The sequence below is a fragment of the Apis cerana genome, linkage group LG4, assembly GCF_029169275.1.
Source record: "Apis cerana isolate GH-2021 linkage group LG4, AcerK_1.0, whole genome shotgun sequence".
Lineage (NCBI taxonomy): Eukaryota > Metazoa > Arthropoda > Insecta > Hymenoptera > Apidae > Apis > Apis cerana.
The window spans coordinates 7,460,799-7,473,690 of record NC_083855.1 but is presented as its reverse complement, the minus strand read 5'-3'; the positions used below and the strand labels follow the sequence as shown (position 1 = coordinate 7,473,690).

Sequence of the window (12,892 nt, the reverse complement as noted above, 5' to 3'; positions counted from 1 at the left end):
CCGTTTTTGTTTTCACCATCGATCCACCCTCCCAGACACCCTCTTTCTCTCTCTCTCTCTCTCTCTCTCTCTCTCCCTCTTTCTCCCGCTTAAACCGCTTTTGTTTTGCACCTCGTTTCGAGTCGTACTAGCAACAACCGGTATCATGCGAGTGCTTCCTGAGATAACTTGCACAGTGAGTATATATGTATATGTGTGTGGGTGTGTGTGTGTGGGTATATATGAAACCTACGTTGTCCAAAGACTTCCCTTGGGTGGTTAATACCGGATGCTGAAAGGAAAGGGAGATGGGAGAATGGATTTTGGACAACGAGGATTTGGGGCGCTTGGACATTTTTACATTTCGTCGATGGATTATAAAAAGCTTATCAATTTTCATTCCTATTTTGAACTTGTATTTTTGTAAATTTTGCTTGTACGTTTCGTTATAAAAAGAATTGTCAGAGTATCGAAAAAAGACACTGGAAAGATAGAAACTATTCGATATTCGAAGGAAATTAATCGTGAATGGAGTGTTCATCTTCATTTCTCTCTCTTTTCTTTTCACAATTATAGAAATTATTTTTACCTCTCTAATGTGATTGTACAAATATTTTGCAAGATTGTAAAAATTTTGAAGGAATTTTATAAAATATTTAATCCGGAATCTGTGAAAGACGTAGGGAAATGTTATTCATTATACTAAAAATAATTTCTATAAACGTTTAAATTCCAATTCTTTTAACTCTCTCTTCTATCTAGTATTTTGATCTAATAAATTTATCAAAGTTTACATACGTCTTTACATTAATTACAAAAATTCTTTCTTTCTCAAAATAATTAATTTTCAATTTATATCCTTTAAACGTTGCAAGTACAGTATCTACCAACTGAGAAATTAATTATGGTCTATAGAGAGCAAAATTTCTCATTTCCATTAAACTGCAAAATTGCAGCATACCGAGGCAAAGAACCGCAGATATTCTCCACAATCTTGCCACAACCTTCTCAACGATTAATCTCGCGTAATCCAGACACGTTCCAATACGCGCGTCCTCCTATATATGTATATATATATATATATATAGGTTCTTTGAACAAAGCTGCGACACAATTTCGGATTCGTTTAGCGATTCGAGGTAGGGAGGAACAGCATGTCGCGTGAAAATTTCATTTCTCGGCGTGCACGTGGATTAGAAACCGTTGTCAAAGTTGTCGACGTTCCACCATACTTCGAAAGGCAAAACAGAGATGAAGAGGTAACTTTGGTAATTCGCTGCACGAACGTCGAACTGACTCTTTTTTTGTCAATATTTTCTTCCCCCAAATGATTCTACGTGTTTTAAAGCGATTTTAAATATTCTAAGTGAAAATTTTACTCCTTTCAATTTCGTAAAATGTGTTAAATTCTGCTGTGGATTATTGCTCAATTTTTCTTTTTCGATGATCTTCTCTTTAATAAAGTTAAGTTGAAGAATTTTGATTAAACGTACGTGTAAATTAAAGTCCATCCTCGAAGGAATAACATAATCTATCTCTCGAACTCGGAAAGGATGAAGTAGAACGATTAGCTCGAGGAACGGGAGAATAGAGATTCACCAGGCTCTGATGCACTCTGGCTCGAGAACGAAGGCAAGCTTGTAATAAGTGATCGCGAAATAATGAAGAATCTGAAGGATGATTCCAGTGAAATTTATCCAGTCTGATGGAATCCATTAGAGCTTGTTCGCTCCTTATTTCAAAAAGCCTTTTGTATTAGCGTGAAAAAAAAGAAACAGTGCGACCGTAAAAGCGAATCGTGAAAGCGAGATCTAAACAAGATTTCGATAAAATTAATTGATAATCAAGAATAAGATGAATTATAGAATGGAAATGGAAAATACGAATATACGACGAATGTTTAAAAATTAAGATTTTGATCGAATTTTGATCGCAGTAAAAGTTACGAGTCTTGTACTATCGTAATAGTGACTGTATTTTATCGTCGAAGAATAGAAATTGATTTTTGTTCGAGATAATAAAAAAATGACTAATGTTACAATATCTAAAAGTTGTTATTCAAGGTTAAAAAGAAATTTCAATTTTGAATATTCATTTGCAATAACTGCAGGAAGATTTCTTAAAAAAAAAAAAAGAGAAATCATTCTGTTACACACTTTAACTCAAATAATCAACATCTTCCTCAAATATCAATTTCACCCCAAACAATATTACTTCATCTACTTTCCAATTCTCCAAAGAAAACACATTCCAAGTATCATCTCCTCTTATCAAACACTTCAATTTCACGGCGATCCTCTCCAAAGAAGGGACATCCAATATTCCAATATTGCTTCTTTATCATCATTTTAAATAATTCACCTTGATCCAACCAAAGACAACAAAATCTATCCATTGTGTCGTGGAGAAATCGAAAGAAGCGTAAAATTTGCAGACAACCCTTATGAAAAACTTGCTCATCTGGCAAACGTGTCCGAGCTGAGTTTGCACAAGCTTTCAGATCTAGCTGCGAGATCGTGCGCGCGGAAAGATTGTAAACTTTATTGCTTCGTGCTGAAGATATAAAAAAAAGGATCGCGATTTATTTACGTGTTTAGCCAGATCTCGTTATGGAAAGGATAGATTTTTCGTAACTAGGAGGTGAACAGCATTTTCATGAATTTTCATCGTCACAATGGAACCGAAGATTTGAATGGAGAGATATAATTTCAAATAATTGAGAGATTCATGAGAGAAACAATGAAATTATGAAATTTCAATCGTGAGATGATTTTATTAGATGTAACTTAAATAGAGAAATATAATATGTAATTAAGAGAAACCTTTTCATATCTTGAGATCTATACAATTCAACATAATTGCGTTCATAATTATATTTAAGTTTGCATATATAAAATTCGATACTTGATTGATTGATCTTTATAAATAGAAATTTATTTAAGGAGAAAATATCTTTTTTATTGCAAGACGTATGGATTTTAAACGATTAAACTTTGGGATTGTGCGAGGAATCGATCACGATGAGTGTTCTTTCTGTTTTAAAAAGATCAACGGTGTTTTCATTCGGGAGAAATTGGATGCGAAGAAGGATACGAGTGATTACGATAACAAATTTTCGAGCAGTGACGTTGGAAAATACGAAACGACGCCTTGGCAGTGATTGCAGTTTACGAGCGACACCGTGACTACGAAAATTTCGTTCAGGTTCGCGTGTTGGATTCTTTGTCCAGTAATCTTATGTCGTTCTTTCCTTTCAGAGAATTTTAATGGAATTCTGAACGTCCCCGTCTTATCGAAAAAGTTGATAAAAATAGAGTTTAATTTGTGAAATTAGATTCATATAATAATTTTTTATTTTATCGAAATTGAATTAAAATGATTTGAATTAGACAGGTAGATAGTCAAGTAATTGGAAGTAATTAGAATGAAAATTATTGAAGGTGATCAAACAAAGTGATTTTTTATTAATATTTTTTTTTTATTATATTATACTCTGACTTCGTACCCGATCTGTTAGACAAAAACGATTAATTCTACCGAAGAAAATGATAAACAAGCTCGTTTAATCTCTTTAAATCTTTTTGCAAAGTAAAAGGGATTTCAAGAGAAACTGTATTTAATTCTTGTTGCGATTAATCTAAGTGAGAAACCGGGTGAAAAGTTTATTCTTTAATTAAATTCTAAGTGAAGCTAGTCGGTTCAGGCGCTTAAAAATTATTAACGCGTAATTTGCTTTGATTATTCGTCGAACTTTCCCATCTTGGAATGCAAATTATAAAGAATCTGGCCAAACTTTCTACTCGTGGAAATTTAACGGATTAATTACAATTAACATCTCTTATCTCGAACTTCGTTCCTCGTAAATATTAATCATCTTTAATTCGATATTATCTCAATTTCAAAAACATTCCAAATATATTGCGAACATCAGTCAGGAATAAATCACGATCTCGCATAAAAAAATCTCAAACAACATTTCAAAACGATCCTACACCATTTCTTCCCGATCGACCAATTTATGAAAAAAATTTTCCACTCAACATTTCCACTCGACCATTCCGTGCAACACAATGGCAACACAGTAGCAAGATTTCTTCCGTTTAATATCTAGTATTAGCGTTTCAATAAAACGGATCCACGATCGCCTTTGAATTTATCCGAGGAAGAACGGGCACGGAATTGGCGAGCATTTCTAACGCTTTCCACATTATGTAGTTTGAAGAAGAAGGGAGAGACGGAGAAGAAGGAAAGTAGAGATGAAGAGAGAGAGAGAGAGAGAGAAATAACAAGCAATGCGCCAGGAAAAATAGGGGATGGACGGGGAGGGGAGTCGAGAGAGGGCAAATTCAGAGCCACGCTGCCGGCATCCTTTGTTATACCGCGTTGAGTCTTCCTTTCTTTTCTATTCATTTCATCCGAGCGCGCTAACAGCATGCTTTCCACCCCCTCCAACCCCCCAATCCCCCTCCTCCAATCCTTTCGAGCCGTGGTTTTTATACATCCGGCTTAATAAAACGTTCAACACTCTTTCGTTGTTACATCGTGCGTCTACCAGCTTCCAATCCTCTCATGCTCGACCATCCCTTCCCCTCCCCTTTACCCCTTAAATGTCGCGAAATGCGATTAAAATGCATAGAAAGCTCGCCGGATAGAAAAAGCGTAAAGCGATTTTTATTTTTCCTTTTTCCATTCTTTTTCTTCCCTTTCTTTCTTCCTTCCTTCCTTTCTTTCTTTCTTTCTTTTTTCTTTTTTTTTTCTATCGTTCCTTCGTAATAAAGTATTTGTCAGACGGTGACGAGAAGTTATGAAATCTCTTTTCAAGAGTGACGTTAATTGAATCTATCTTAGAGATTTTTAAGGATTAAGTTATTTGGGGATTTTAGAATGGGGATTGAGAAAATGATAGTACGATAATCGTGTAAGTGGATATTTTTATAGAGATTATAATTTCTTTTTCTTTTTTTTCCTTTGGATCGAGATGTAATAATATATTTCTATCGAAAATTTGATAAAAAAACAAATTACAAATTATGGATAAGTTCTCTTTCGTATAAAGTCAAGAGGAAATTGTAATAATGTTTATAATAATTGGAAAAGTTTACGAGATTAGTAGTTAGTTAATCGATTCGATTGTAATATTTTTTTTAAATTATCATATAAAAGAGGTTTGATAATACAATGGACATTGAACGAGTTACATTTTTCCATATCTCATTGATAAAGAGTGTTCTATTAAGGATGGATTTTACAGTGTCGTGAATCGGAAATGGGACGAAAATTCTCTTGAAAGCCCGAATGATTCCACGAGAACAATTCGAACGATTCGACGCGGAACAACTCATCTTTATTCCATTTATCCATCTCCCTTTGTATTAATCCTCCATGAGAAAGAGGCGCGTGAAAGATGCTCGACTTCGGGAAGAAAGAGTGCACAGTCTTTAAGACAATCTGTTAATTCAGGCTTTAATTTAACTGCCCGTCTCCTTTTAATTGCTGCGTTTTTCATTCGAGGATAAACGAGAGGTATGGAAAACGACGTTGAAAGTCGTTTCGTTCGATCTTTTTTTTTTTAAAAATCGATCTTAATCAGAGATTTATACTCACTACGATTAATAATTAAGAAACTTCAATTTATATTGAAGCGTTTATAATTTGAGAATTAATAAATCTTTTATTCTCGTAATAAATAAAATCATCTGTAATTTCGACAGAAAACTTCAAGAAGACATTAATCGTGTAAATCTAAAAAAAAAAAATTCCTAGCTTTAATAAATGCACAATTAACAGATTCGTCAATTATGTACGTATACATGTGACAATCCAGATACTTCACAAAATTTATAAAGATTATAAAGGATGATTAACTATATTTACTCGCTAGACTTATTTTTTTTCACATTGTATAAAATTAATATATTCAAAATGATTAATTTTTCGATCAACTCGAGTATCATTCATCACATACTGTCTCATTCAGAAATATTTTTGAATCGTGCCACGTTCGATTATTACACCGGGCCATAATTTCACGGTCTGAAAAATAAAACAACAAGAAAGATTCGTTGGTACATGGTGGAAACGGAAGCCACCGCGCATTCAATGCATGCTGAGAAACGACGACTCGGCAAAAGGAGTCTTGGAACAGTGAAAGGAATTAGAGCGTAGTTCAAAGAAGATGAAATGAAGACGAAATAAAAAGAACGTTCGGAAGGGGATTGAAAAAAAGAAGCGAAAGGATGCGACGGAATCGGAGAAAATAAAAAAGGAAAAAAAAAAGAAGAACGAGTCGAAGTCGAAAGCTTCGCGGAGAAAATACAGTTTGCGAAAAATTGTAAGATAAAGAAAAATCATATTTCTAAATTATTCTCCTAAAGTCACTTTATATTAAGCACTTTTAAATTTTAATCAATTTTATTATACCTTCTAAAATCTTTTTATCTTAGAAATATATAAAAATGCGGAGTAACAAATGATAAAAAGTATTTCTATTAATAAAATACCTTTAAACTATTCAGAATATAAAATTACTAAAAGACAAAAGCAAAAGGGGAAGAACAACAAGGAGAGAAATTTGTTAATGCGCGAGGAAACGTAGGTCAGGCGTTAATGAAAACGAGAAGGTAAGGAAGCCGAAGGGGAGAGGGGGGTGAGAGAAAAGGAAAGTAAACGAGAAAGCGTAGAATTTTTCCTCGAAGGAAATAAATAAGGCTGGGATCACGGTGAACCGCGAATTGTCAATGGAAGTAGGAAAGAAAAAGCAACGCTGTTATAAAGAAAGGAACGAGAACAAAGGTTTCTCGAGAAGAAGAAAAAAACGAAGAGAAAAACGGGATGAAAATGGAGGGAAGGAAGGGTGGGTGGTTCGCTCGAAAGAAATTTGAATCGCAATTACGAGAATTAATTTTTTTTTTCCTTTCTCCTGTTCGATCGTTAATGCACGAAAATAAAATAAAAAAGGAAAGAAAAGGAAAGAAAAGGAAAGAACGATGGAAAATAAAATATGGACGGATGTGTGACGTGGCCACGGTTCAGAACCACCATCCTCGTTTCCTACTTCCGATCCCTCCGGAATATCGCCGATTTCCGGGGCTGCTAGGACCATTTTCGTGACGAACTTCAAAAATTTTCCTTACGTCGATGAATAAATTCGTACATTGAAAGTTGGATCACTCTTTCACATATTTTTCTCTTCTCTTTTCTCTTCTACGATTGAATGGTTCGTTGACGTGGTGAATTATCATCGAATTCAACTGAAAAGAATTTTAAATTGATGGAAGATGATTATATTCGATAATTGTTCTTCATTTCTTTAATTAAGTAAGAATTATTCCTTATCCCAGTGAATATTTTCCGAGTCAATTGAGTGAATTTTAAATGTTTGAAATGAAAATTTTGAAGAATGTACTTAAAATTTACATAAAATAATCTTGAAAAGTATAACGTATAAATTCCTTCATACTTTAATATTACATTAAATAACACGTGTCAGTATTCGATCCATATTCCATTCCATAAGTAATTCAATATCAAAAATCGAGGAAATTATGCATTGTGTATTAATCTTCAAATTTGAAATAATTAAGTCAGAATTATTGATGGGTCGGAATTAATCAAACGATCAAACTGCATCAATAATCTAAATGTAAATAATTTCTATATTCGAATCGTTAAATTATTCAATAATAATCGTTCTATCGTGAATGTATATAAAGCTTACGTGTACGTCGACGAATCTGCCGTTCAACGAATCGATTTTCGTCTCATTTCCACAACGATCACGTACAACAATCAGAGAAGAGCTACTTATGCATACACGGTATATATCGGTATATACGGCGGAGGAGAGATTACTGGCGCAATCATCAGTTCGTGAGGTCCCGAGCATTCTCTTATTAAGGAATTAGCGAGCGTGTTTAACGGAGGAAGGGAAGTAGAAGATGCAACTTCGTAGTCAACATGGTTTCCGGCTAACTGCCCCACTCAGATAACCCATAAACGTAACAAACTCTTGGGAAGATACGGTTATGTCGACGCAATTTAGTCTCGTCGTTGCCAAAATTATCGAATCATCGCATTTGTTTCATCCTTTAATTTATCGACCAAGATTGTTCACGTCGAAGAAATTAAAATGATTTATCGATTTCCCTTGAAAAATATTGTCACTTATTGTCAGAGATTGAACGAGAAATTTAATTCGATATGGAATGTTTATGAAAATTGATTATCTTTACGAATAAGACTTCTTCTTTCCATCCTTTAAATAATTTTATCTCGTATTATTTTGTTATCATAATTGCTACGACTTGTTAGTTGTATAAAATATGTAAATTGAAAAATATATTATTTGAAATTAAATTTTTATTTCATTCTACATATGTCGACATTAATTCAAGTGAATATTTCGCTTCGTTGATTAGAAATTAATAAAAAGAAGAAGAGAGATCTTATGCGTATCTAATTTTTATCGCAAGTATAAAGAATTAATTAAGTTTATGGTTATCCGAATGAAAACTGATATCGAGCATTGAACGATTTTTCTTGTAGATCAAACTATTTGTTCCAGGAAGTCATTTAAAATACTATAAGGTACAATGACTTGCTCGGAAACCCTCGTCTCTCAGAGAAGAAATATTGGACTGCAGCCCTTCTCATTTTCCTCTGCTCCTATCTCGGTTTTCGTTTATAGAATCCGTATAACCAACGTGGGGAAACGTGTCTGGCTATTTTTCCGCAATCTCATGTAAATCGATAGCACATAATCGAAAATTGCAGAAAACATTTTTCCATCTTAGAAAAAAAAAGGAGAGAAAAAAAGGATTAGAGGAAAACGTCAAATTTGGTAACAATTAGTAAAATGAAACTATAAGAGAAAATAAAAAAGAAAATCAAATATTGAAAAAATAAATGAAAATCGTTAAATTGTAATAAAGTAAAAAAAAAAATATTAAAAGAAATTACAATCTTGAATGATAAAGAGGAAAGACGTAATTAGATAAGACAGAATCAAGAAATGAAAAAAATGTGATAAGAAAAAGAAAGATGAAAAGATGGAGAAAAGAAAGAAAGAAATTAGAACATGCTGCAAAAAAGAATGCAATGTCTGTAAAATTTGTAAGAGAAAATTGTAAGACAATAAATGATCAAACGAATTACCGACTGAAATGGAAAAATTGAACGATTCTAAAAAAAGATTCTTAAAATAGATTATCTTTAAAAATAAATGAAGAATAATATCCATTTATTTACAAATATTATTTATGTTGAAAATAAATATCTTAATCGAATCAGAAGGAGTTGATTATTTAATTAATTTCCACCTGCTTTTTAATCAATCTTAACATCTTACAATCAAAAATATAAAAATTATTTTATCTTTTATTCCTTTCTTTAAAAAAAGAAAAAGAATAAATGACAACTGAGAAACGAACCGTTCATACCAGTAATGACACACTCCATCCCTTTTCTTTTAGAAAGAGGACGAAAAGAAAAGTAAAAGAGTTGGAATCTCAACCTAAAAATAGAAAAAAAAAAGAAAAAAAAATAATAAAAAAAGAAAAGAAAAAAGACGATACAAAAAATTGACGTTGCTTATCAACGTGGAACGCGTAACAGTTCGAAACAAACGATTCGATGAGCACCGAGCTCTCGAACGAGGCGAGCTCCATCCCTTTCCATCCCTCCACCACCTCGTGCACGTCTGTTTTCGTCACTCGACTCTCGACCAAGCAGGCGGAGAAACGTAGATAAAGGTTTTAATTCCGTGCGAATGAATCAACGTGCGAAAATCAGGCGATTGGATCGAATGGGATGGAAGGGGAGGGGGATGTGATTGCGTAAAGGGATGAAATGGGAGGAGGCTCGATTGATGAACTGGCTGAAACAATGGTTAACTTCGCAAGTAATCGCTTAATTCCTGGATTGCCGAGTTATGTCCACCGAATTTCGATTCTTTCGATATTTTTCTTCCTCTTCTTCCTTTATTTCTTCTCCCTTTTTTTTTTTCCTTTTTTATTTCGAATTGACAGTCTACGTGGCGTGTCGAGATACGAGTTATAAGCAATAAAAACGATTTCTAATATCCAATTAATTATTTAAATATATATTAAACAAATTACCAATGAAAATATTATTATGATCAATAAGGAAGCATTAAAAATAATTGAGAAAAACGAGACATCGCTAATATCAATAGAAACACTATTTTCATAGTATTATTAAAATTAAATAATTATCGTTTAATCGAACAAAATTCATTCCAATTCGATGTAGAATCGACTATATCCCATCGATATACAATAACGCACATATCCCATCGTTATTGCGAAATTCCTTATCGATTAACAACGCCAATGAATCGTAAGAAATAACTTTTTCCACGAAGAAAGAATCTTTTCGGGGAAAAGAAATTCCCGAAGCGGCCGATCTCCACACGCCAATGACTTCTTCTTCTTCCGGATCCGGATATCTGGACGATATAAAAGTGGCCGCGAAATAAGGCGAAAAGAAGGCGAACAATGGCCGCCGGCACGGTGAACGACTCACTTTGTTGCTTTCACTGCGAAACTTTTCTCGTCCACGCCACTTTTAAGGAAGTTTCGTGAAGAACAGTAACGGCAATCATTGGGATAGAGAGAACGGGAGGGGGTCGATTCTTGTTCTTACCCGTTCGACCGAGTCATCGTCGAGCTTTTTCTCTCCTTTCTTTTCCCTCTTCTAGGGAATTAAAAGACGAAGATCTTTTTTTTTTAAGGGATGATTTTGCTACGCGGATTCTTCGTAGAAATATCATCGAATAATTAAGGAATTGTGAAGGTTATGATTTGATGTAATCGGGGGTGTTTGAACTAGATATAGCTAGGTTAGATGTTAAATGTAACGAATTCTGGTGAATTGATTAAGCGAAGAATGTAATTTAAATATGAGATAATATGAAATTTGTATTAGGTAAATGCGAAGAGCGAGATTTTGAGGAGGATTCGTTGGAAGTAGTAGGATATTTTAATACGATTAATTTTATGAATAAAATCATCGTTGTCTTCGTTCTCGCAATTTGTGGAATTTTCTCGTGGATAAAAAAGAGAGAATTTTTTTATTAATCGAAAGATTACTCACATGTTCTGTGTTTATAGCAGCACCGTCACGAATATCTTGATGATCGGTACCGGAACCATTGACCATACCAGATCCGGTGCCAGCACTTCCGCTTCCTTTTCCACCCACACCGCCAGCTGGTGTTTGTGGCAAGCTCTGAAAAAAGAAAAAAAGCGATATTAGAATAATTAATTTGTACACAATTTTTTTTAATTAAAAACAGTTTTTATAATTGTATTTATTATTTCTTGCTAAATTTGAGAAAAACATTTAAATACAACATTGTACACTTGAATTTATTTTATTAATAATAATTCATTTTATAACGTTTGCCAGAATAAACGAAACAGTAAGATATTTTTCTTGCTCCTTGTTTTTCATCTACGAGCAATCTGTGTCTCTAAAGTATAATTTGTCTACTGTTTCATCCGCAGAAAATCAATCTTCGTTTCACGGAATCGAAGATAAACAAAAAGAACTAGTTTTTTTAAAGCAATCTGGAATTGAAACAGTGAAAACAGATATAAAACACGATGTTTATAAGTTTGTCCATTTCGTCGTCGATATATTCTTTGTTGATATTTTTTAATAAAAATTTGGTTGCAGTATCCTCCAAGTAATTGATCAAACCGTTCTCTGATTTAATTAATTATTTATCATCTTATCTCGGCATCCTTAATTTTAAAAACAATTCGGATGATTCTCGATTAACAAATATTAATATTCATTCAAATATTCATTATTCTTGATTCCTAATAAATGTTTACGTAAAAAAAGTAAATAAAATTTCAACATAATTTAAAAAAATATGAAATAACAAGAAATACAATAATTTAAAAAAACTTACTTTCTTAAAATTACATCATATTAATTAAATCTATCGTAACAATTAACATGGAAGAAAAAGAAAAAAGAAAGAAGAAATTAAATTATTCATACTATTTCCACGTGATCCACATATAATCATTAGCTAAAAAACTCTCCTTTTTTTCTAGATTCTCGTCGAATGTCGTCCGCTCTTGAATTCTACTTTAGCGAGATTTACAGGCGACAACGAAAAACTAGGAGAAAATAAGACGGCATGCAAAAATTACAGTGGCACGATTTAACGTTTCAAATTACCAGAGCAAAGGCGGCAAAGAAAAATCCCGACCACAGCGCCGTCTCTTCCTGTCTGCGGAATCCGCGTTGAAATCTTGTCTCAATTTTGCCCCTTTCACCCCTTTCGTCTCTTTTATTCGGAAAATCTTTCCTCCTGTTTCGCCCTCGGCTTCGAGCTTTCTCCATGCCCTATTCCGTGAAGCTTTTACGAGACGGATTAGATGGTGCAAAGATGGTCGTAAAGGGAAATTTCGTCGAACGTGTTTGCTCGTTCTTGCCCATTCCCTCTGAAGCCAGATATAATGTTGGCGAAGAATTTTCACGATCACGATTCCATCGATCTTGTTTCGTTAAAATTTGATAATTTTTTTTTTGTAGAAACTTTAAGAATTTGGAATAAATCATTTGTGATTGATTAAAAAAATGTAATCAGTTAATAATCAGGGAAGAATGTTGTTTAAATTTGCTAAGAAATTTTAATCAGGATTTCGAATGTGCACAAAGTGAATTCAATTTTTTAATTATTTTTCTTGTATATCTTCATACGATAAACATTTTGCAAACGATTTAAATATAGGTATGGATCATCTATATAATAGATAAGTAATAAAATAATAAATTCAGTCATTTTACGAGCCACGAATGCGTTCCACCTGCTTCCAACAAATTTCCCTATAACGTTTGGGGAATTCTATGTTTACGAATAAAATATATTAACAGC

General features: G+C 33.3%; 1 protein-coding gene across 3 annotated transcripts in view; it reads right to left on the bottom strand.

The window, feature by feature from the left end:
* Nucleotides 1-12,892, bottom strand: part of LOC107995622 (mediator of RNA polymerase II transcription subunit 12) — a 464,763-nt gene that overhangs the window by 38,196 nt on the left and 413,675 nt on the right. For all 3 annotated transcript variants that reach the window (XM_062073896.1, XM_017053239.3, XM_062073897.1), the window contains one exon: nt 11,092-11,226. In XM_062073896.1, the coding sequence (XP_061929880.1) occupies nt 11,092-11,226 (135 nt within the window). The remainder of the gene's footprint in view (nt 1-11,091; nt 11,227-12,892) is intronic.